Here is a 25,316-nt window from a genome sequence, read left to right on the forward strand (position 1 = left end):
TTTGATTCGTCAACGTCTTATATATTCAAGCTTTGATTTTTAAAGATGTCTGACTCAGAGGACATGACAGAGTTTGGCTCCATAGTTGAGAGGATAACAAAAGGAGAGGTAAGTGTGTCGCGGTTCTGATTCAGTTAAATAGCCTACCTCAGATGCTGGGTCTAGGCTGAGATGCTCTTAGACTCATCTCTATTATAGGACTGTAACAGTTACCATCCCTTCCATAGAGAGGAAAGAGGTTCCGTTACTAGGGCGGCTGATTGCAACATCTCAACCCTTGCACTTAGGAGAAATACAAGAACCTCTTGAGATTTTTTTATAGCAGTTACATTACAGCGGTGAAATATTGTGCAGACGCTTCCCCGCATTTTCAGAAATATGTCATTACGCTACAGTAGATCCCAGATTTTCAAAACCCGCGTTTGGTTGGCTATACAGTTCAAACATGGGTGTTGTCAGCGCATCACATTTTTATACAACCTGGCAGAGAACCTTTCCCTAACTGAAACAATGCCGATACAGCCACATGTTTTTCGGTCAGGATTTCGTTTATCAGTCATTTGCGTAGGAAAAAAAAAGGTCTGTTGCAGTTAAAAACGACATGCTACCAACGTTTTAGATCGCTGTGGAACGATGGTTTATTCTTAGGATGCGGAATCATTTTTAACTGAAGCTGTCAGTTTTGATGTCAGGGGGGAAAGTGATGTAACGTAAGCGGCTCACTGAGATAAGTTAGTCGGTGACATATCCGCCGTAAAGCAAATAGCCCTATAGGAAGAAATCCGCTCTCTTTGCGGTTTGCTCAGTACTATCACAATGGCGATCTTATGACGTTATTATCTTGTGATTCTGCGTCTTATCACTAATTTAACGGACATTCCTTGTGTTGCGTACCGCGGAATACTGTTTAGGCTATGTTTATCTAGCTTATTTAGCTTAAAACACATTGACTTGTACAGCAATCGCGGAAAAAGTCATTTTACTATGTTTTGTGATTGGTGCAGTCGGACGGGGTCAGTGTTTCCTAAATACCTGTATGTTCACCTCGTAACACCCTACCATTTAAGCATTAACTTGATAAAGAGAGGTAGGGTTAGGTGGGGCTAAAGCGAGCACGGTCACAAACGACGGATCTATATGCAACGGATCTATATACATACATCCAAATTTAATGTGGTCGATTCCATTCACGACAATTTACAAAGACAGCTTCTTTTTTCTAACCTTTCCCCAGCTGCAATTTATGAGCAAGAACATGATAAGTTTGTGAGATCAAGCTGGAGCGTAGGGCTAAAGTTTGAACGCTCTTATATTAAACTTAACATGCAAGAATTTTTTTTATGTTTCAACACACCATAAATATGAGTCATTACCTCAATGTGTACAGAAAAGCACAACGCGAGAGTCGCGCAGATGTATGAACATATACAGCATCAAACCTGATGTACTTTAGATGGACAGTGTGGAAATTTAGAACACAGCCATTGATCATACGAGCTGTTTCAACTAACCCTATGTTCATTCAGACATACATTAACATGTATTAGTGCACTTTTCTTCCAATGGTATAATGAGCTGGAGGTATTCAGGAATCTGGCCGCATTCTATGATGGAATCCTTACATATAGGTCAAAAGGTCACATACATGGGAGGGGAAAAGTAAACAAACCAAATTGTATACTATATACCTAAACACCTATCTGTCTGTCTACCTATCTATGTATCTATGTGTCTATGTATCTATCTATCTTTCTATCTACATTATATATATAAAATAATGATGCATTTTTGCACCAGCTGCATGGTTGCATGAGAACTAATAAGTCTACCTACGCAAATTTATGAACTGGTGTACTAACAATAAATGCTGAGAGTAAACATCACTTGGAAGCTTAAAACATATCAGATCTATGGTGCAGTTATTACACTGCAAAATACTAAAGCATGTCATAGCCTGTGGGTTAGCTTCCTCATAGCTCTGCTAGCTGCTGTTCATCTTAAAAATCCTGCTGCCTACCTGACAGACTCCCTTTCCTACCACTCCTAGCCCCTCCCCTCTTTGTTAACCTTCCCAGCATTGGTGATCTCTAATCATGTGTGGCTGAAACACTATCCACATTGGACTATTTTCCCAGCATCCCCAGGGTGTTTAACTTGAAGTTGTGACCTAGGTAACACACCTGGTTGCATACAGAACCCTTAGGGGGGGGCCTTTGGGGAAGGGAATATCATTGCTGGCACTCCATGGATGGCTCACCCAGGTGTCATGGCTGTTTGTCCACTATTCACAGGGTTACACATTTGGATAGGTTTTTTGCATCTTCCTCTCCTTTTTTGCCCCTAAATTTGGAATGGGAAATTGTATTTTAGGCTCATCTCTCCATGACATCGGCTGCAGGGTACACTTGAGGGTAATGAATGCAGTCCTCTTGTATGACAATAGCTTTTTTTTTTCACACTACAAATCCCAGAGTGCACCAGGATAGCAAATGCTGAACGGAGGATAGTTGCATTTCCCAGATGTCATCAGAGCAAACCATGTGTGCTTGACAAATCAAAGGGTCTTTAGCATGACACACTAAACCAACGTCCTGACTCTCTGTGATCATTATAGGTCCCATGACACTTCTTGCAAAGAGAAAGGGGCTCCCCCAGTGTCAGGGCTGAATTCCTAATCAGGCTCTTTAAATCTGCCTGTCTAATAAACCCCCAGTTTAATTGGTTAAAAGGATACCCAGGTGGGTGCTACACATTAAAGGAGTCATACCCCCACCCCCACCTCACTGTAAATCACTTTGAGCATGCTGAATGGTGCTATATACATAATAATAATGAAAATTATTATTATTAGTTGTAGTAGTAGTAGTAGTAGTAGTAGTAGTAAGGGGGCTGAGAGTAGTGTGACAAGGGAATCTTGGCCATTCAAACCCACCCAACACCTGGGGGAACTCCAAGCCAATTCTGTTATGTTATTATGAACTCCTAGCCATTGTTGACAAAAGGCACAATGCAGATTTAAACCTGTGGGTCTGAACTGCAGGACTACACTCCAAATGAGTGCCTTCACCAACTGAGTGACTCAGGAGCTCCAGAGCTATTTAATGTTCAGTCATGCATTTATACATTCATTAACACAAATGAACTAATATGGCTGTTGCAACTCCAATTCTGCACAGTTATATTGCACTGTTTTCATATCTTGTTTTTATCTATTAGCATTTTTAAAATGTATATATGTTAACATGTGGGGTTATTACTTTTTCCATAAGAAATACTGAGGATGTTTCCCCAGTAAACAGGTTCAGAATGGATGTTAGGGAGGGAATTGTCATAAATCGTAGGAAACGGCACAAAAATGCCCCAGGGAATATCCCAAGATGCACTGAAAACAGTAAGAAGGCCAGCAATATGGGGCAATGTCAGAAATGTTTCCTGACTGCCACATTTACACCTGACCACCTCCCAAGGTGAGTAAAACCTCAAGAAACACCTTGGGGGCGTCAAGATCAGTTCTGGTGTGTGAAGAGAACTTGTGAAGATTCATTTCAGAGTCATAGTCCTACAATGTGACTTCCTTAACTGTAGCCCCTCCCTCTTCCCAAACTATCTGCCCCTCACCTCTCCACTCCTCCCCAGTATGCTGTGTGGTTATTAACTTACATTATCAGAATGCCTGGGTCCCTCACCTCCTTCTACTGCCTTTTGAAGACTTATCTGTTGACATTTCATGAAAATTGACTATGGGACATTGTATCCTCTTATATTGTAGATGTTTTTAAAAACAAAACTCCCTAGCTGTAACAATTCCCTTTGATACAGTTCATGAAAGCTAAATGCTTTCATTCTATCTACTAATTGATAAAAGTTATTGAACATGCATTCTTGTTCTTGTTATTATTATGTCAATGTAACAACTGATGCTGTTGTTCCTCGAACTACCATGCTATCACGACAACTACTGTTTACACTATTAGTTTCTAGTACTACTTCTACGAGGCCTACTACTACTGCTAGTAATAATTATTACTATAATGACGACGACAACAACAACAATTAGATTGACACTCAGATAGACGTTTGACACATAACGTACCACGAAGTGAAGATAACGCTTAATCAAAGTTTAGCTGTCGTTGGAATCCGACACCCCCCTCCCCCTCCTTTTTTGAAGGCTCGACTGCTGCAGATTGGTTTCTATGGAGATTGCACTGTCTCCACCCAGCCCCACATACTGCAGGAGCCTCCCCGGCGTTGAGTTTGCAGAAAGCTGTAGCCACTCGGCAGCTGCTGAATCACGCCGCGATTTCATCCGCAGCGTCAGGTCACGGTATTTAATTCATTGTGAAGTCGCACAGCGAATGATTGCACACGGCATCTTTAGCTAACGCTAGTAAAAGTTACAGATTACCCCTATTCAGAATGTCGGCGGTTTCACGACGCAGCTCAATCTTGGTAAGTGAAGAAAACTACAGACACGATTCTAGGTTTTATGGTGGTAAAAATGTTAAATAGTCTCCCTAACCGGGAAGTGAATTAATTATTCCAAAATGGCATGCTAGCTCGCTGGTGACCTAACCAGTCTCATCCTTGTTTGAGACGTGTCAGTTACGTCGTATACTGCGGAGAAAACCTGCGATGGCTGGCAAGCTAAGAGTATTTTCGTGAAAACATTTGTTGTTTTACAAACATTCTTTCTGTGCGTTTCGGGTAGAACTGGAAGTTAGCCATTAGTCTATTGTTCCCGTTAAAACGTTAGCCAGCTAACGTTACTTCCCTTTTCAACCAACTTGTTGGAATAGTTAATTTACCGCAACTTCAGAATTCATCAGTTTCCATTAAGGTGTTTGTACAAATATATATCCATAGTTTGGTATGTTTTTATGTGTAGGAATTTGACCCGTGACGTGTTTGCAGGTTGTCTGTGTCACATTTTACCGTGAGTTGGTTTTCAGTCCATTGATCAGCAATTATTTCCTCAAGTTGACAATCCGTGTATACAGAGTACGCTCAAGTTGCTGTAACGCAGCAGATGGCATAGCCGTTTGCGCTTTTTGTTTCGGTTAGTTCATAGCGCAGTCGTATAATGTCCACACAATCAGTTATTGTTTTGTTTGCAGGTGCCAATCAAGAACATCGAGCGGGAGCTCCTCTGCCCAATCTGCAAAGAACTGTTCACGCACCCCCTCATTCTACCTTGCCAGCACAGCGTTTGTCACAAGTGTGTCAAAGAGCTGCTCCTGCTGAACCATGAAGATTCCCTCAGTACCGATGCGGGGTCCGAGTCGTCCTTACCCGGGAGTCCTCGCTCCAGAGTTCCCTCTCCTAGTATGGAAAGACTCGACCGGCTCGTGAGATCAGGTGCGGTTGTGATTTGACTGTTCATTCATAATTAATAACCACTTTTATTGCTCGTCTGTCAGTGACTTGTGCATTGTACGCATTTTGCATTTAATTTAACGTACTTAAGGTAGCACATTTTCTGTTTACACGGATAACCAAAGTATGCTTTTTAAGTGAAGTGTGATGTATGGTTAATGCCATTGTGCCGTGTTCAGATCTTTGCTCACTGGACGCCATCAACAGTAATGCCATTACTAACCTCGTTTTTCTCATTGTTTTCTGGCATTGTGAAGCACATACCTCAACTTTAAAGCAAAGTAAACAGCCTTGAAGCTCTAACAAGCTCTTTCAAGTCTGTTATAATTGGTTGTTCCACATTTGCCCTTAGGGTTTCCAACTCAGAGACTTCTAATCAAATGTATTGTGTATGAGGTTTTAATTCGGTAACCACAAGTGAAAAAAAATGAATGATGAGTATTTATCATTTAAACCAGCTGGATTGGGAAAAGTCTCAGATTATTTTACTTTTCAGCACTTGACTGAACAAAGCTGTCTGTCACCCAATTAAATGATTTAAAAAATTCTCATATAAAGTTACCTTGGGGGGGATGTGTTGGAACTGTACAATCATTTGATTCATTTGATGTCGAAAAGCAAACAAACGGTACCTAGCGCTGAAATTTCAGCGTCTAAATCCATGCTGGAAACAGCATGGCGCTAGACAAGGCAGTCTTTCTGTGAGCCGAGAGTTTGCCTCCACCACTCCAAACCACAGCTGCGGAGCGCGCAGGAAAGATCGGTCTACGTTTACTCAGCCTGAATGTGCCCATTATTTGCGTACATGCTGGTAATCAGGCGGGCTTCTTGCTTGCTGGGAGAGAAGCAAAGTAGTCATTGGGGGCTTACTTTGTTTTTTTTCTCACGGAGGTATTTTTGTCATAAATGGAAACTAAATATCAACAGCAAAGTGAAAGGGCTGAAATGTGTTGGAAAGAAGTGGAAATCCTGGAAACAGTGGGCTCTTTGAAATTAGAAATTGCAAGGTAGCGGGGACTAGTAGTAAGTATGGAAGTGTATTGTCCTCTGACAATGGGGTTGTTTCCAGCAAAATGTCTAAGCAGGTTCACCTACACACATTTAAAAGGGTGCAACACAGTTCTTTAATTTGAATCCTTAGAAGTTGATCATTGTTGGTCATGTCATGAATGATTGTGTTTGTGGTTAAGTCCTTAGAAAATGCTCATCACTCCTGGGCATCTTATAGAAGTTGAGCAGTTGTGATACTTCCGCATACTTGTCTCCTGATGGGCCTATGGTGGAACCCGGAGTCAGTGAGGGCGATTAATGTGACTGCACAGAGCACCCGGGGCCATATATCACCAGCCATGCATTAACACACCACCAAGCCCTTTCTTTTGCGTTTAGACTATCGGCGCTCCTAAATAGACTCGAGATGAATCAATATTATGTTAAACTCCCATGTAACCTACGTGGAGGTTCGCATTGATTTTGAGGGTGACACTTGAACAGCGAAAAAAAAAGTAACGATTCACAGAGCGGTAGGTCTCTGTGTGCATAGCAGTATGCAGACAATGCTTGAAAAACATACATTAAACAGGCCTGTGTTTGCAATGGCCAGGGGTCCAGACCTCTTTCCTCAACATGAAGCTAGAAGGCAGAAGACCAGTGACGTGTAAGCAGTACTCTGTGATTACAGCAGCTGTTCACCTTTGTTCTGTGTTCAAGTGGCAGTGGGGAGCCTCTTTAATCATTACACTGTTGTCACTCCACTTCTCTTAGTCAGTGTGAACGAGGTCTCACTCCACTTCAGTCCGCCTGTGTGATGTGTTGGTCTCACTTCACTTCTCTGTCCATTGCTTGCAGCCTCTCTGAGAAGGTCATTTGGAATGAGAGGTAGACGTGGGTTCCATTTTTTTTATATAGCTGTAGTGAGTATAGTGTTCTTAGATCCCCTGTGAACACCTACATAACTTAAATATCTACTCTTTTATATCACCACACAACTGTCAAACCAAGCTGTTTTAAAACTAATAGTGTTGAAGCCATGGGTGGAAGATTCAAATGTTTAGGGTACATTAAATGTCTGCTGAGCAAGACCTTTTATTGGTGTAGCACTCCATGTTTTAGTCAGTCATAAGTGCTTCTTTGTTGCCTCCTGTCCTGGTGTTGCTCTTACTGGTGAGAGAAGGAGGGAAGTTGCCCACCTATTACACATAGGCATATTCTGCTTGCTGACCGAGACTGAGGTTAATGCTGCCTCATGGGGTGACATCATTCTTATGGGCATATGCTCACATCTCTCCTGAACCAACTGTACTGTTATCTCAGAGACTCAGATTAATGGTGGAAGTCAGAGAGGACAAGGCAGTGCACTGTGCTGGTAGAGCTGTGGAGGAAGCCTTGGAGTGATATGTGTGTTTGTGTGTGGAGGTCTGGGGCTTTGGGGCAGATGGATGCCTGGGAGTGTTTTTGTATGTGTTTGCTTGTATGTGTATGTATGTGTGAGACTGGGGCTTTAGGGGAGGTGATGTGCGTGTGTGTGTGTGTGTGGGGGGGGGGGGGGGGGCTAATGGAGATTCTCTGGGAGAAGTTTGCTCAGTCCCACTTTGACTAAAAGCAAGTAAGCAGGATACTTAAGTCTATTAACATTTTGAATGAAGTATTTGCAACAGAATGGCTAAATGGACAGTGCGGTCTTACCGCTGATTTAAGTGTGTACATTTATATATTGCTCAGTAGACATTTAAGGAAACTTTGGAGTCAGTCTAGGTTTATCCCCTTATTATTTCTATAAAGTCCCTTCCATCTTATACCCACTCCTTACCCCTCCCTACTAATTAATTAGTTCAGACCTCCGGTTGCAATGGGGTTTCTTTCTTTTGCCAGATATTAATATATTGTCTATTTTCAAGTGATATTCAGTCCAAAAAAACCTCATGAAAGCTGCAAAGTTTGAGTTGTTGCATAACATGTATTTGTGCTGAAATGACATCTGAACCAACCAGATGGACAGACAGTGTCATTTATTAATTAATATTGCTCTCTTTTTATGTGGTATTTTTTTGGTCTTCAGTTCCAATATTAAATGTAAAGCCATTGTAATTAAGAGTGGATATTGCTCTTGGCACTGAAATCCCCATTGGCTATACCGTGGCGTTGTTATGACTTGAATCCGTGTTGCTGGTGGTGTGGTTCCATAAGGAAGGTACGCCGTGCCCCAGAGTGGCCGTGCGATGACACGTCTGTTTCTGATCCAAGCTCTCTCTCTCCGCACTGTCAATCACAAACCCCCCCCCCCCCTCCCCCCCCAAGCCTCGCTGAGGCGGCAAGCCCCAGCGTGCCTTGCAGAAGGCCCCACCTGCCACATCCTTTCCCTGAGCCGAACGCCCGGAGTCTAAGTACACCGTTTGTTCTCTTTAAATCACACATGCCCCCCCTGCATCCCCCCTCCAATGTCAGGGTGCTGCCCTCCAACCCCGTACCCCCCCATCCATCACAGCAGTCACTCTTAGACAGGCCATCTCTCCATCCATTAGTCACTGACACGCCCATGACTCTAGCTCCCCATCACAACACTCTGTCACACAGTCACTTGCGTGGTTTTTATGTGTTCACAGCATGTGTGTTAGATGCTTGTTTGTCTTTGCATCTGTATGTTTGTCCTGTGCAAATGCATCGTTTGCTTTGTTTTTGCCTGCCCACTTTCATATTCAGCTTGCTCCTGTCATGCCATCGAGTGTCACGAATGCTCCCTCTTTTCCTGTGACTAATTTGGTTACCTGTAATGACTCTCTCTCTGTCCCTCTAGAGCTCTAGATGGTGTGGTTGTGAAGGCGCAACAAGCTATGGTTGCCCAATATCTGTGTAAACGAGTGTTTTTTACATTGAACTGGACTACTCCTTTCAAATAAGTGAGGCATTACATCTGCAGGTGATGGATTGCTGAAACCCAACTGTTTCTTTTTTTTTTTTCTTTTTTACTGTGTCACTTTAGGGATCTCTTCTGACTTGGTTAACTGAACGCGTTTCTCGAGTTCTCGTTACGCGATACTTCCGCAATTGCATAAAGTGCGTAATGACCTAATTGTCGCAGGTGCCAGTGTTGACAAATATGGCCGCCGCATGTTACAGTGATCCTCTGGTGGAGAAGAAACGAATCTCTCGCTGCAGTTCCGCTTCACCGGTCAGCCATGCAAAGGCACTATCCCGCTGTAACGTCTGTGTAGCTTTCAGTCGCGGGAGAGCATAGTATGAATGTAGGTCATCCATATTTCCGGGAAGATTCTCATCAGATTTCCTGTCCTATTGGCAGCAATGCTGTGCTCCCCTAACCCCTGCCATATGTCTAATGCACATCATTATATGGCTGAAACATACAACATAAGAACAGCGCAAACTAAACCCAGTCCTTTTTGTCTTTTGTGGATATCCTTGCATGTGAAGGGGATGTAAGCATGGAATATGCACATTTTCCCTGAAGCATGCTCCATATGCTTGTAACAGCCAAGTCAGATTAGATCCCTTAAAGTCCATCACTTGCGTGGTTTTTGCGGTGTAGCTTTCAGAGCTATTTGAGATGCTGTTCCTGAAAGCAGGAAAGCAGTTTCCACAGGTACTTTGTTAACCAGCATGCAGCCACCACTTAATCATAGGGGACTATATCAATCTGTGGCACCTAAAGAGAAGTCATGCCTTGCTTCTGAAATCTCTGACCTTTGTCTTTGAACATGGTGTGCAGAAACTTTGCTACTGGTGGCCAAAAAGCCTGAAAAGTCAATCATAAAATTTTCATTTGGTTATTGAGGTAATGAAACCCAAAACCATGGTTGTGTAGAGAGTCAGCTTTGTAGTCTACTGACTGAACATGTGTTTTGTAAAGGACACTAAGACAGCCATGCAAGTGTAGCAAATGAAGAGGTGAAGGCTCTGAATGAGAACCAGTTCCGTTAGTGATTCTACTCTGATAAATGAAAACGGATATTTAAACGATTATATTAGAAGTGCCATTAAATGTTTCAGATAACATGCATACCGTCTCTTTCTTGAAAAAAGGTACTCTCTGAAAACACTGTAAAGCCTTGTTTTCATTGTTGTGTCCAGATCATTGTGAACACTTAAAACACTCTCTTTTCTGTCTGTGTGTGTGATCCTTTGTGTGAATGACCCTGTAACTTTAGCAGCCTGGGAATGACTTGCGTATAGTCTCTGTTCGCTCCCAGTGTTGGAACTGTCAGTGGGCCTCCACCCTTCCTTTTGACTTTTTTTTTTTTTTTTTGTCCTGTTGCCGTTGTGCCACGCCAGGGTCGATCTCCTCGCCGGGGTGGAGGCGAGGCTCGATCACGCCCCGCATCACGACGTTCCCCTGCCCGGGCTGCCAGCACGACATCGACCTGGGCGAGCGGGGCATCAGCATGCTCTTCCGCAACTTCACCCTGGAGTCCATCGTGGAGCGCTACCGGCAGGCGGCCCGCGCCGCCGTGGCCATCATGTGCAACATGTGCAAGCCGCCCATCCAGGAGGCCACCAAGAGCTGCATGGACTGCAAGGCCAGCTACTGCAATGAGTGCTTCAAGCTCTACCACCCCTGGGGCACCCCCAAGGCCCAGCACGAGTATGTGGGCCCCACCACCAACTTCAGACCAAAGGTACTGTACCTAGGTCCAGCTGGGGTCCATCGCTCTTCATATATGGGATGTCTTTGCATGAAATGCCAGTGTTGAGTCACAGTGGGTGTTGCTTAAAGGACCAAGCCACAGATGAGTCAGGGCCTCAGACGTGCACTTTCTTGCTAAGAGTGATTATTTTTCCACTGGCTTTTTTGGTGAAGACTACTCCTCACCGGAGCTCATAGTGGTATATTGTGCTTACAGGGGAAAGCACCTCTGGTTTGTAAGCTTAGTGTTTAGTAATCAGAGACACTGTAACTCAAGTGTCATATTCTTGAATTGATAGAGAAAAGCTGATTGAGCAGCCTTTGCAAAGCTCTATAGAGTATAAGCAACTCTTGTGCTGTGTTTTCTGTGAAAGGGTCCATGAAAAGGTGTTTGGACCCTGATAATGACCCTGATGGGGGCTGACTGTCTGCTGATGCTGTTTTGTTTCAGGTTCTGATGTGTCCAGAACACGAGATGGAGAAAGTCAACATGTACTGTGAGGTGTGCAGACGTCCAGTCTGTCACCTCTGTAAGCTTGGTGGCTCTCACGCCAATCACAAAGTGACATCTATGAGCAGTGCTTACAAGATTCTTAAGGTATGCCACCTTTGAACTATTTAACATGAGCTAATGGTTGTAATTTCACCATTGAAGGGAAAGTTAAATTGTGATGATGTGTGCATTGTTCTCATGTTTACCTGGTCATTAAAGACCAGGCCTCAGGTGTAATCACTCCTTTTGAAAAATTAATTTACGCAAGCCGCCATGGATGAATAGCATCTATTAGCACATATACAGGTGTCAGGTGTCCTCAAGAGCTGTGGTCTAGGGCTAGACTGGGCAATAAGAAGCTAATTTCAGGGAGAGTTCAGCCACCCAGTGAAATTAGGGTCAGAGAACTCTGCCCTTGGTCAGTAATTTAAGACGACCCTGCTCACAGGCAGCTGGGTCATCCATATTTAATGGAATCATTTGTTGCTATATTGCAATCTATCAAACTTCATTCTGCCCTCTTTGAGCTCGGACAACAAGGCATATTGGGTGTTCTAAATAACCGGAATCTGTCAGGAAGAGGTCAGGTTTCTCCCACAGATACTGCTGCCCTCATGCACTTTATTATTATGCCAACAGGAGAAGCTCTCAAAAAGTATCCATTACCTAATCAGCAAAGAGGACCAAGTGAGGACTCAGATTTCTGAGCTTGAGGTGTTGATCAATCAAACCGAGGTAAGCATCTCGTCTGATACAAGCGCTAGAGTAGGAGTAACTTTCTCTGTCGTGTGTGCATGTAGAGGAACGTGTTGTGCTTGCATGGAAAATCTTATCATCTTTCATTTCAATCGATAACTTTGCGGTGTGCAAATCTTTTCAAAGGTGGGCTGTTCAAGCTATGTATATAGGGATGTTGTCATATTCAAAGTACAATGTAAACCCCAACCTTTGTAATAAGACTTAATCTTAGCAGAGGAAGCTCTGTTAATCAAATGTATGTAAACCCAGGTACTGGTTTGCAGAACAACACGGCAGGCCTTGTTTGTCCATAAAGGAGCAGCATATTATTTAAATAATTCAAGCATAGAAAAATGAGCCTGTTTGTTTTTAGTGTGCATGGTGTAACCTATGAATCATTATGGCCTTGGCACACAGCAGTGCTTTCTCTTTACTCTTTGTCCCTTGCCCTTTATTGTATCTTCCCCAGGCACATTTGCATACATTAAAATCTGTGGGTTTTATTTCTATAAACACATCCCGGGGAAAGTTTGCTGTCTTAAATTATTTTCATAGAGAGACTGGTACATTGTATTTGGACCCTGATAATAATCCAAATGGCCATGTGAATAAAACCTTGTTGCTCGATTTTGTAACAGTGTGTCTTGCCCATGTACTGCCTTTGTGTATGGAAATTGATAATATAAGGCTGTAAAAAGCCTTGAAAGGAGAGTTCTCTGACAAGGACATTAGGTTCACATGCTGGCAGCAGAAAAATCCAGCCTGCATATTTTTAGTTGTCTGTATTGATTGGTTGTTGAGGTGACTGCATCATTTCTTGAGGTTAGAATATGAGAGCACACTGCATGATGAAGTAACATTATCCTCTAAGGGTACCCGATTATGTTTGGCTGTTATTGGTAGAAACCATGTAAAATAATACTGAAGTCTCTCTGTTTCTGTTTGTTTTCCCATAATTTGGAATATTGTCATGTGAACTGCTAATGTAACTATATTTTCTTGCTCAGTTGATATAAACAAAGAAGATACAAGAACAGGCACTCTTCAGGGGCTGTGTCTACTTTGGTAGATCCCTTTGCTAGTTTTTTGCCATCTAGTGGTAAACAAAGTTACTGTGGTTACTTTTGGGGGAGCTACTCCCTCTGAGTGAGTGAGGGACAGTAGTCTTTCAAGGGCAGCTTGGCTACATCCAGTAACCTTGAAATATGATGACATAAAACTGGGTTGCAGTGGCATTCTAACACAGTGCTCGTTAATCTCAGCCCAGTGGGTGATGTTCAGGAGAGTACAAGTCATTTGTCCTCAGGCAGATTTAATTTTGGGTTAAGTGACAAAAAATAAAACCTCTTCATCTTAACCTGTTCATGTTAAGATTTTGTCTTTGCTATATTTGGCAATACTGCCTGGAATGTGCAATGTCACAGCAAGAGGTGTGGGAAGAGCCAACGACAAAACAACAGCTAGCTAAACAAAGCCATTTGTCCATGCTAGCGGCCCTCCGGTGTGTGCAACTGACTCTAATTCTGCTCAGCTCACTGCTGATCAACTTCAGTATAAAAACAAGACAACCAGGGTTCAGGATTCAGATAGTACACAATATGGTGGTTATGTTATAACAGTCTTCCTATGGGGGGAAAGAATGAGGCCTAACACCCTTACATGTTGTACCCACATACAGTATGTAGCCCAACCCTATATGTAAATTGAGTTAAATTTATGGAAAACATAAGGATTTTAGCATATTTTCTAGAAACACGACACTCAAAAGGAATCATATTAATGACTAATGTCAATAAATATGGAATTTATTGTTATTTAGTGTTTATTAACTAGAAAAGTTACATGAATGTATGAAAAAAAAACAAGCTTCTATCTGAACGTAACATCTACAATACCAATGCCATGCTTCATCTCTATAAATAGACTTCAGCTTTCACTCACTTTAAATACAAGGAATGTGCTCTCTTGCATTGCTCACTTTGTGATGTAAATAGAGTTGGTTGGAGTTGGCTAACTATCAATAACTTCAGTGCTGTTGAAAGAACTGCTACTGTTCCCTTCGTCTGAGAACATCTCCAGTTAAAAGTGTTCATGGGGACAAACAGAACAGTAAGATGATGATTCAAAACAGCTTTATCTCATGAAAATCGTAAGAGGTTGTAAATTGTAAGATTGTTTAGGTGAAAGGTTTGTAAATGTAATCTAAAGTGTAGGCAGACATTTTCTGTCTACGAGTTGTCCTATAAGTTTGGTGTCAGGAGTATATCGATTTTAATTGAAATTCATTAAAGTAACATATTAAGACATGTTGGCCCTTGTTGATATTCCAGAGTTAAATAATCACATTCCGAAGACCAAAAGCATTTGAGTAACTGATCGCTGATGAGGGTATGGTTTATTGAGATGACAGCGGTGAAATTCTTAAGCTCTCTGTCTTTGGGTGAGACCATAAGTAAACAAAAGATTAAATTATGTTTTTTTTTCCAGTGGGTGTAACTTCACTCACCTTAACCATTGCAAGTGATTACATATTACCCCTTTTTTGTTACAGTGTGAATCTCCCCAACAGGGGATTTATAGGACATCCTGTTAAGAGGTTATACATAATGGGTATGGAAAATAATTGGTCAGATTTGACCTTTGGATAAAATGCAGATTTTATTTGAGTGGAACATTACTGCTAGCCTGTGTTAGCCTCCTTGGTGTGGACTCTTGAGAATGGCAGACTGTTGGCTGTATCGTTGAAGTAGTCTGTATGCCACTTTGATGTCATATGAGACAAAATCCAAGCCGGCCAAAATGTTGCGACTCATATCAAAGTTGGCTAGACTGACCTGAAATTCACCAGAAAAATGCCATGAACCAACACACTTCCAATGGCATTCAATATTCTTTTTGATTACTTATGTTACGTTCACTTAAAAATGGTGAGGTTCATCTGGCGTTGCTGTCATAGACTCTTAGGGAGCCCCACAATACGAGTCAATTGCCTGGAGACTCCGGAATGTTAGAGTCCAGTCTAATATACTTCTCTGCGTGACGTCTCCCTGAATGAGCGTGTGCTCTCTGTTGCCTGGCGACAGGAAAACGGAGAGCTGGCGGAGAGGCAGGCCCACGACCATTTCGACCACCTCTTCGAGATCCTGCAGGAGAAGAAGGTGGAGATGCTGAGGTCCATCGAGCAGTCGAAGACCCGCCGCCTGGAGAAGCTCCGGGGGCAGGTGGAGGAGTACCAGGGCATGCTGGAGAACAGCGGGCTGGTGGGCTACGCCCAGGAAGTGCTGAAGGAGACCGACCAGTCCTGCTTCGTCCAGACTGCCAAGCAGCTGCACACCAGGTGCGGGCCTCCTCCTTTGACCTATAACCTTTCCCCAGTCGAGCACCACCTCCCACCTCCAGCAGAAGGCTATTCTTTGAGCTTAATGGGGATCAGGTTCAAGTTATTTCTTGCGGTAAAAGTTAGAATCAATCTGCTTACACAGGCCTCTGTCTCAGGGAAGTACATTCCTGTTAGTGTTTTGGCGAGTGTCTGACCATGTGCTTTTAGGCTTTGAGCCTTTTAAAGTGACACGTGTGGGTGGATTTGTGGGGGAGATTCTATTTAACAGCCCTCACGTTCTTCCCCTTAATCCTGATAATTGATCTCCATTAGATACAAAGCAGCTTAAGACATTCACAAAAATGTCAGGATACTTTTAGCTGTAGCGGCTGCTTTGCCCTTTTTACCGTTACAGTGACCAGCCTGCACGCATTACTTACATTCGCACAGCAGTGTTGTCTTGGTGTCTCTGCTGTTGTATGCTTGATGTTTAACCAGACTTTGCATGGTGTTTAACCAGACTTTCTATAGTACAATATTCAATGCCATACTTTGATAAGATGTAAAAATGTAATCTGGGTGATTCACTCTCTGAGGTATCTTCTAAACAAATATTAATTTCCAAAGACTTTTAAAATGTATGTGTATCACTGATATTGCCTCCATGTCCCATGTCATCATTGTCCTTATAATGCCTCATGTCCACATAAAGATAACCCGCCCAAAGGTTTTTTTAATTTATTTTTTTATTTTAAATATCTGTCTGGTCCAGGATCCAGAAAGCCACAGAGTCTCTGAGGACCTTCCACCCAGCAGCTGTCCCCACCTTTGACGAGTTCACTTTGGACGTGTCCAGAGAGGAGACCCTCCTGAAGGAGCTTAGCTTCGGAGGAGGTGAGGGTCACTAATCCCCGACAGTCACTCTCGCTTGCATGAAGACGCTTTCGGCTGCGCGGCTCTTCCCGGAGGCTGCTTAATTGCATAAGCTGTTTACCCCCTGGATGCCTGTGGGACTGTGGCACTGAGAACACGAAGTGTTCTCCGTTCACAGCACTGCAAAGCGCTGTTTCTGGCATCTGTTTTGATAATAATGGGAATATGGGCAGCAAAAAAAACATTCTATTAAGTGCTTCCCAAGGTAATTCTCTGTCACCTTCACTTTGACCAAGCTGGCCACCTAAATAAACTTCCCAAAATAAATAAATAGATTAGTAGAAAGCCGTAAACGGAACTGTTCGTAATTTAAGGGAGCAAACAGAATAGTTGTTTTGAAGTAATGATCAGTTACATATACCAAACCTCTCCTAAATGCTAATGCCATGCAGTGGACATTTAATCAGCTTAATAAACGGGCTTGTTCTCACACTATTACTGGCACCAAGTGGCGTCATTCCTACGAGTCCCACCCTGAGATGGGATGATCTGCATTTGTGGGTTGCCCTGCTAAAAGACAGGGGTCTGGGCTGTTGGAAGGAACAGTTCAGCTGTCCAATGACAAGAACCATAAGGTTTTTATCCCTGTTAAAAACTGACCGCATAAGAGTGGCACAAGGCTGAGAAGCTTTTCAGAGTGGCCATAAACGGTACATAGTCATCTCCAGTGGCTCTGTCAGAGAGCAAACCCAGGGAAAGTGTTTGGTCAGTAGTACCGAGCATGTATGAATCAGCTCATTGAGTTTACATAGTACATAGTACTCTGACAGTGTGTTTGCATAGTATGCAAATGTAAATGCTCTTTGATATTTTGTTTCTAGCAAACAGGAAATGAATTTAAAGTCCCAGTTTGTATTACTGGAATTTTTTGCTTGAGCACTCTGTTCAGAAAACAGAAAAATTCTCTCCAGATTTAAGTTTAGCTGTTGTCATTTCAAAGGACCTCCAAAATAAATTTGGGTTCACTTCTGCCTCCCCTCTACTTTTAGACGTGGCTCATAAATCCGGGGGAAAATTTATCGACACTTTCCCATGAGCGAGTCTCGCTTGCTCTCTGTCCTTTATTTCACCTCTCCTCCGCTTCTCTGAACTTCTGGAGAAAAGAGAGGAAAACTCTTTTATTTAAGACAATAAATTGTTTTGCTCTGATGGTGAGCCGCAAATGTTCCAGGTTGTTCTTTCTTCTGCTCTGTGCCTTGTTTAATTCTCAGCAAGGCTGAGCAGTTCAGATGGAGAAATTCAACAAAACCAAACCGGTTAGTCATCTTACTAACCACTTTGAAGCATGCGAGGAAGATCATGCTTTCATAGAGGTGATGGTGGGTGTGGGTGTGTGTGTGTGTGTGTTTGTGCATATGAATAGGAGGAAAACTTCAGCCTTATTTACTGCCTACATTGCATTCCAGTGCTTTTCTTGGTACTGCTTGAAGATCTATTTCCTGATTCTCTCAATGTGTGTACTGAAGGAAATATACAGACTGCAACTGTCCACATCCTTTATACAGGATCATTTTAAAGAGCACATTGTGCTCTTCTATAGTGAAGTAAAACCCAGAGAAACGTTTAGTTGCCTTTATAGTACTTTGTTGAAAGCTTTGTTTTTTTTTAATACACTACACCTAATGTGTATATGTTTAATGATAATAATGACCTGCTGGGAATTTCAACAAAACTTTGCTGTTGTCCAAGATGCACCTGCACTTGAGCAATTTCCACTTTTAGCACAGAGCAGCCAAGGCATTTCTGTTACTTGTACAACTGCTCCCTCACATTTAAGCATGGCTTAAATCCGTTCCAATCCTGTTACTTCACTTGACGAAAATGGAAAAAACTCCAAACAGCCCTACTTAAAGCAGACGCCGAGGATTGATGCGCATGGCCTTAATGGCCGAGCAGGGAAGTGCCGCATTCAGTCCTGGGAGAGGAACCCGTCTGGATTAATGTCCAGAATTAATCGAATTGATTACGAGAGAAAACGGAACGCTGCAAATCTGTCTCCCGCCCGCTTTATAAATTGACCTCGGTGATGCGTGGCGGATCACAGCAGCTCTGCTGCTTACGCCGCACTGATGTCATTCCAGTCCTCGCTTTCGTGTTGTGTGTGCCTACCTTTGATTACTCAAAACGTCTCGCGGCAAATGACGAACGGGAGCTTTCGCATTCCGGACGCGTGCAGAAACCTCCGGCTTTCTCCCCACGCTGTGTCATCTCGCTGCCGCGGGGCTGCTGCAGAGAAGGTGCTTCTTAATGCGTCTCTCAGGCCGATCGATAGTTTGCGATGCGGAGCGGAGCTCTTAGGCTCCGTGCCCGGCGCCTTGGCAGCCTTCCTGTCTCCTCAGCGAGGCCGTGCATCGTCCCGGGCCCGGTCCACTCGTTATGGGAACTGTTGTATCTCCCTAACAGAAGGGAAGGAAATGGGTATGCACTGAGTGCTTTTGCCGGGAGTTGGACAAAAAGCTCCGGCCCGAGTTCCCAAAACGTTCCATTAATGCAATTGCAAAATGCAAATTGGCCCTTTCCTCCCATTGCCAGAGGAAGCATTGATTTTTGTGAGTGATGTACTTTCTCCCACCCATCCCTCCCTATAAAACCGTTAGCACGTCATTTGAGAAAGTCTTTATTGCCTGCAAAGGCTTGTGAACTCCCACTGCGGTATGACCCTGCCCATAGGGAGATGGGGGGGAAAAAAGGGTTTCCAGCATTTACACAAACATAGTCACGTCATGTCTCTCCCAAGTGTTTGTCTCCTGGTGATATTAGAGGAGTGTTTATGAAGGTTTATTTGCAGCCATTACATATTGTGGCTTTGCCATGGAAAAACATTTTATTTTAAAAATAACGTCAACCCTATTATTGAACTATATCTGGTATTGCATCATTTCACCAATGTCATAATCCCTTTTGCTTTTGCCATTATTTTGACAAAAACACATTTGAGAAGCAAAATAAAGTTTGGCAGCTAATGCTTGTTTTTAATTCATTGCAGCAGTGTTTTAATAAACCAACAATGTTTCAAAACTTCAAATTTTGTATCAAACCTCCATATTACAGGTATTATGTGATGTTGAATTGTATCCTTATTTTTCTATATTTCAGCTTTTCTCAAGCACAGCGGACATTTAAAATTATTTTATATATTCCAGTAATTTCACTAATTGATTCATGTACTCAGCCTTAATGTCATTCAGTGTAAAAATATTGTGACACATTGATACTGTAGTTAAAGTCTAAAAAATGATGTCCATTCATTGCCTACCCCCGATCATGCCCTCATAAAAGTATATGATGTTTAACAAAGAGTACAATTACAGTTTTTCTTAGAGTTTTCTTAGAGTTGCCAGTTGTATTAACAGTCAGACTGTGTCACGTGCCATAGCGTGATCTAGTTCTGGAGTGATGAGGTGGAAGGTCAGAAGTGAAGTTCTCCTCCACAGCCTCTGCTCACTCCCTCGTGCTCAGCCCTCACTGTGGACACAGAAATACTTTATAGCCTGTTCGCCCTGACAGTGTCAGTCGTGTTCATCTTGCCCATATGCGTCAGCTCTTTCTGCCACACAGAGGAGTGGGGTCGGCTTCCCCTCACCCTTCCCTTCAGACAGACGCGTACCACGGTCCGTTTCTTCTCTCCCCCCACCAGTGCCAGACCCGCCCATCATCGATAAGTTCCGAAGCCGGATCTACAACGAGGGGCTGATCTGGTGGGAGCTTCCGGAGGACAGCTGCCCCACAGACCAGCAGGTGCTGGAGTACAGGAAGCACGGGGCGGAGGAGGAGAGCGGCTGGGAGGTGCGGGACAAGGTGTTCGGCTCCAGCACAGTGGTGTGCGACCTCGACAGCGACAGCGTCTACTCCTTCCGGGTGCGGACCTGCCGCAACTCCTTGTTCAGCTGCTACAGCCCGGAGGTGACCTTTTACACGCCCCCAGCTCCAGGTACGTACGCAGGCCAATGCTCGAGGGAAGGGGGGACTTCATACAGCTCCATACCTCCATACAGCTGCTAACCCCATCCCCTCCTTTGATTGCCAGCCCTGTTGGACACAGTGATAACTTTACTGACATTTTAGATCAAATGACAGGTGACTTGAGGCTTTTGGGACCCAAGGTGAGTAGCAAGGTGATCTCTGGTCATTTGGGATCACTGCAAAACATGTTCCATTTAATGTCAGGTGACAAAATTAATGACAGCATATTGGTTCACAACAGTTACTCTTGTATGCCCTTTGTTTCCTTACATATTATGTAGTTATGACATAAGGCTAAAAAAAGTCTACAGTGTGCTTTTTATAGAAATCAAGCATTCTTAGGCCCATAAAAGCCTGGTATTTCTAAAATTAACATTCCAACTCTGGCAAAGTCCTGATTTGGGAAAGGCAAGGATTTCAAGGCCTTTTCAAAACAACCATCCATCAGGAATGGGAGAACGCTGAATCAATTGCCATAATTGTATGGAATCTCTGGGCCTCAGTTCAATATTTTCTCATTTTTTTTGTTGTTACCTTAAGCTCTTTCTGCTTTTGACTGTGTACTTGAACTCACAGTGGGGTCCTTCAGTTTTCCTTTACATGATTTATCATAGATATTTTAGTCATACAAAAACTGACGTCATAGAGAGCTCCCCCCCAGATGACCTTTGACCCCTCTATTCATGCTGCCTTTGTGCACATTCAGGGCAAGCCGGCACTAACGGCAGCATGCATAATTAGTGTTTTACTTACTTTATGTTTTTGTGCAACCAGTTTATATTGGCATACATTAACACTACTGCAGGGCTGAAGTAGAGATTGCTATTATTGAATCAGTTCCTGATTTGTTTGTCAGTTACTGGTGGAAATCAGTGGCAAGTGGGTTCAGAGCAGATTAAGTGGGTTAATAGCACATAGTCATTGTTTACTGTTGATCTTTCGTGAACGAGCTCACAGCTGCCTACATGGGCCATTATTTGGTAAAACGTCCACAGTGGTGATTCAGTTGGCCCATCGAAACATGAACAATGAGGAGCAAGTGGTGTAGAACAGCAGGCGTGAAAAGGAGAAGGCATCTCTCTGCTTAAGGTTTCTTAAAAGGCCAATATATACCATAATTTCCTTTTATAGTGAAACCACAGCCCATTTGCAAGGTATTACTATTGACTGTATGTGTGTGTGACTCAAGGGGACCTGCAGGGCTATAGTATTTGGCAGATGGTTTGTGAAAGTAAAAGTTTGTAAAAGGTTTTTCCTAATTACCTTCTGTTCTCTGTGCTGATATGGCACTATAAGCACAGATAATCAAACCGGATAAGGATCACAACATTAATATTTTCTATTGTTGTGAAAATACAAGCCATGAGTTTGTAGGTGAAAGTGAAGGTAGTATGTCGCCCCTTTGAAAAGCTGTTTGGGTATTTAGAGCAGAGATTGGGAGATTAAGCCAGCAGGCTCATATTTTGGATTAAACACAGACTGTGAGTGAGTGTTTGTTTCCCTGTATTGTCTTTTTTCCATGAGTGGCCTTAATGTTTTAGTCTTGACTGCAATGAGAGAATAGGCACTGCAGAACTGGTGCATGTGGACACCACTGTCATTCACACCGTGTGTGGTGTAGAAGGTCTGCCCTCAACCACTGACCCTGGATCAGTTATGCCCCCTCCCCACATACTGTTAGGGTGTGCATTAGGGTTAAGTGATCTGGCCCTGAATCAGATCTCAAGGGCAGAGATCATCTGACTGGCCCGACGGAACGCTCCGAATGTCATGGAAGAGCTCCGAAATGAATAAAATCACAGGTCTCTTAGCATACAGGAAATGAGAAAACGGGGCCCTTTGGTGCGATTTGATGTATTTTTGTCTCATCTGCATGCCTCGCTGGTCTCTCTCACCAAAACCCCAGCTGGCGTCCAGCCCAGTGTAAATTAATACAGAAGCGAATCCACATTCCTCTGCTCTTTGGGACGTGTAGGAGCGATTGAGCTGTGCGTTATTAATGAGCCGGAATTCCCAATCTCCACAAAGCAGCGGCAAATGGGTGATCTGGACCTTCGTCGTCCCACTGCCCCCCCCCCCCCCTTCTCCACCCCCCAAGACTGCGTCAGCTCCAAGGGCCACAAACTGCCATGACCAGGTCATGGGTGAATACACTCGGACCCAAATACCATACAAAATGGGACACATTAAGAAGGTTTAAGAGCCGGAATGTATTGCACATTTTTTTAGTCTTACTAAACACTCAGGTTTTTTTGTGGGTGATGTGATAATGGTGATCACAGCTAGAAGAAAAAAGAAATTCATGGTCGACCACTGAACTGTTTTGTGAGAGTGGCCAAAAACTATGTTGACATGTTATAAGAAGGTTACTTCATTTGTACCTCTCACCGTTTTTGTAACATCCCAGACGGCAGTAGTTTAATCTGGTCAGAGTCAATTTACCAGTTAGTTGTTTGCCCTGTTTTTTTTAAACATTTGCAAAATATCAGCAAAATGTTTTGTGGTTGTTTATTTCCATGTAGTTTTGCCCAGGTAAATGAGATTTTTAAAATATAGAATTATGGTAATATTTACCGATTTTCCAGCAGTATTTTTGTGTTGTGGAGTTCTTGATTGAGGATGCTGAGGTTACAACATATTTAATTAAAGAACTTTTTCAAATCAAGTAGCTCTGAATCAGTTTCATAAAATACTGTTTCATAATTTCATGATCAATTATTAGTCCAAATTAAAACGGGGATTAGTAATGTACTAGAGTTGAGTAGTTTAGAGCTTCTAGTAATTGTTGAGTAGGTGAGGTGAATCTGAAGAAGTTCAAATTATCTTCAAATCAAATGTCACAACGTTTCAAATACAATTCCCCTGATCCAAATTTATACCCTTTTACACATAATCAAAAACTGCAATATTATTACCGTTGAGGTTATGAGCCTGTCCTTTTGCTTTTTTGACAACAGCGCCCTCATCTGACTAAACGGGGAAACAACGTTTAAAAATGGGATTAACGATAGCGATTTAAGAGTTGCTATTTCTACATGGCTTTGGTATGTAGAACTGTCTTACATAAGCAAGAAGGAACTCTATTTTAGAGTCTGACAGATTCTAAGCCTGAGAAGTAAGGTAAGGGCAAACCAAATGTACAGAGAATCAACATATGTATTGATGTGCTGATGCTGTGAATATGTGAAAGTGAATATCTGCTGAATATTGTACAATGTAAACTACTGCAAATGTGAAAGTGGATGATTCAGTTGAATAGTAGTGGCTATCAGGTAATCCAGTGAAAAGTGTATTTCAGTTGAATTAATTTTCAGCTGACTTCATCATTACTTCTTTGCTCCTAGATTATACAGCTCATGGAAGTCTGAACTTCAAGGTCTTTGAACATAGATTGTGATAGTCTCAGTTCAGTAGATGCCCCCTTAATGCTTAAGTTTTTTTTTTTTTTTTTTTGAAAAATTCTAAAACTAACCTCTAGGCTGGAAGTTTTTTTAGTAGAGCTGTATAGGATTTGCTTGTGTCGTTGGTTGAAGGGATAGCTGCTTGTCGAAATCAATCAGTCAAAGGCCGGAATATTGTTCTGACACACTGACTGCTTGGCCCGTTACACAACATCAGTTTGCGTTTTCTTCAAACGCCACAGGGCCTGCGAAGAGGGACGTCGTCTGAGCACACCCGTTTGCGTCTGTGTTCTTTTCAGTTTTCAGCTTCCTGTTCAACGACAAGTGCGGTTTCAGCCCCGAGCGGCTGATCCTGAGCAAGCAGCGCGACTCGGTGGAGAGCGTGGCCGGCCTGCCCTTCCTGCTGGCCTCCGAGCGCGTGCAGACCGGCAGCTACGTCTGCCTGGACTACATCATCGGCGACACGGGCATCTCCCAGGGCAGGCACTTCTGGGCCTTCCACGTGGACTCGCACTCCTACATGGTGAAAGTGGGCGTGGCCTCCGACTCCAAGCTGCAGGAGTGGTTCCACAACCCCCGCGACACCAGCAGCCCCAGGTAAGGCTGACTCTGGCCGTTTCTGCAGTCTTGGCGACGGGCTGTCACGTTCGCGTCGCGGGCTGACGCAGTGCCAGGTTTGAGAGGGATGAATGGCACCGCAGCGAGATTGCACTGTGACGTATCTCTAGGGCAAACGCAAGGCAGGTGGATGGTTGTGTAGAGAGCAAGGAAAGGGAAGGAGAGACTTTGAGCGCGTCAGAAAGCATTAAATGCGTTTGCCTGATTAGCTAGAGCTGAAGGACCGGAAAGATCCATTCGAGGCGATGTGTGCAAAGGTGCGAAGCCTGCATTGTTTGTAGCCACAGAGACAGATGTGAACATGCACAGCGGCAGGAAAGACAACGTGTTTAAATTACACTAACGAGATGAAGTGGACAGATGCTGAATGTGATTTACACTACAACAGGTGCTGATAACACACGCTTTGCTGGCTCCCCCAACGCACAGGTACGACCATGACAGCGGCCATGACAGCGGCAGCGAGGACACCTGCTACGAGCTGTCCCAGCCCTTCACCCTGGTCACCGTGGGGATGGGCAAGCTGTTCATCCCCAAGGGCTCCGCGGCGGCTGCCGCGGCGGGCGACCAGGGCGGCCGCGTGCTGCCCATGCCCCAGCGCATCGGCGTCTGCCTGGACTACGAGGGAGGCCGGGTCTACTTCTACGACGCCGACACCATGCGGTGCCTTTACGAGCGGCCAGTGGACTGCTCGGGTACCATGTACCCCGCCTTCGGGCTGATGGGCAGCGGCGGGGTGCACCTGGAGGAGCGCATCACCGCCAAGCGGCTGGCGTACCCGCCTGATGAGCAGTAGGCGCCCGCCCGCGTCCGTACGCTCTCGGCGCCCTGCCCTCC

At 43.7% G+C, this 25,316-nt stretch overlaps 1 protein-coding gene across 2 annotated transcripts; it reads left to right on the top strand.

The window, feature by feature from the left end:
* Positions 1-25,316, top strand: trim36 (tripartite motif containing 36). 2 transcript variants are annotated; one of them, XM_036527040.1, is made up of 10 exons: positions 1-108; positions 5,118-5,358; positions 10,663-11,006; positions 11,466-11,612; positions 12,147-12,242; positions 15,329-15,582; positions 16,337-16,458; positions 20,135-20,428; positions 24,161-24,458; positions 24,909-25,316. In XM_036527040.1, exons 1-10 carry the CDS (start codon positions 46-48, stop codon positions 25,273-25,275), a joined length of 2,226 nt encoding a protein of 741 aa, XP_036382933.1. In that variant the 5' UTR covers positions 1-45; the 3' UTR covers positions 25,276-25,316. The 2 variants fall into 2 exon arrangements, with proteins under 2 accessions (XP_036382933.1, XP_036382934.1); XM_036527041.1 differs by lacking the exon at positions 1-108 and adding an exon at positions 4,291-4,452.

Source organism: Megalops cyprinoides, chromosome 4 (assembly GCF_013368585.1).
Source record: "Megalops cyprinoides isolate fMegCyp1 chromosome 4, fMegCyp1.pri, whole genome shotgun sequence".
NCBI lineage: Eukaryota > Metazoa > Chordata > Actinopteri > Elopiformes > Megalopidae > Megalops > Megalops cyprinoides.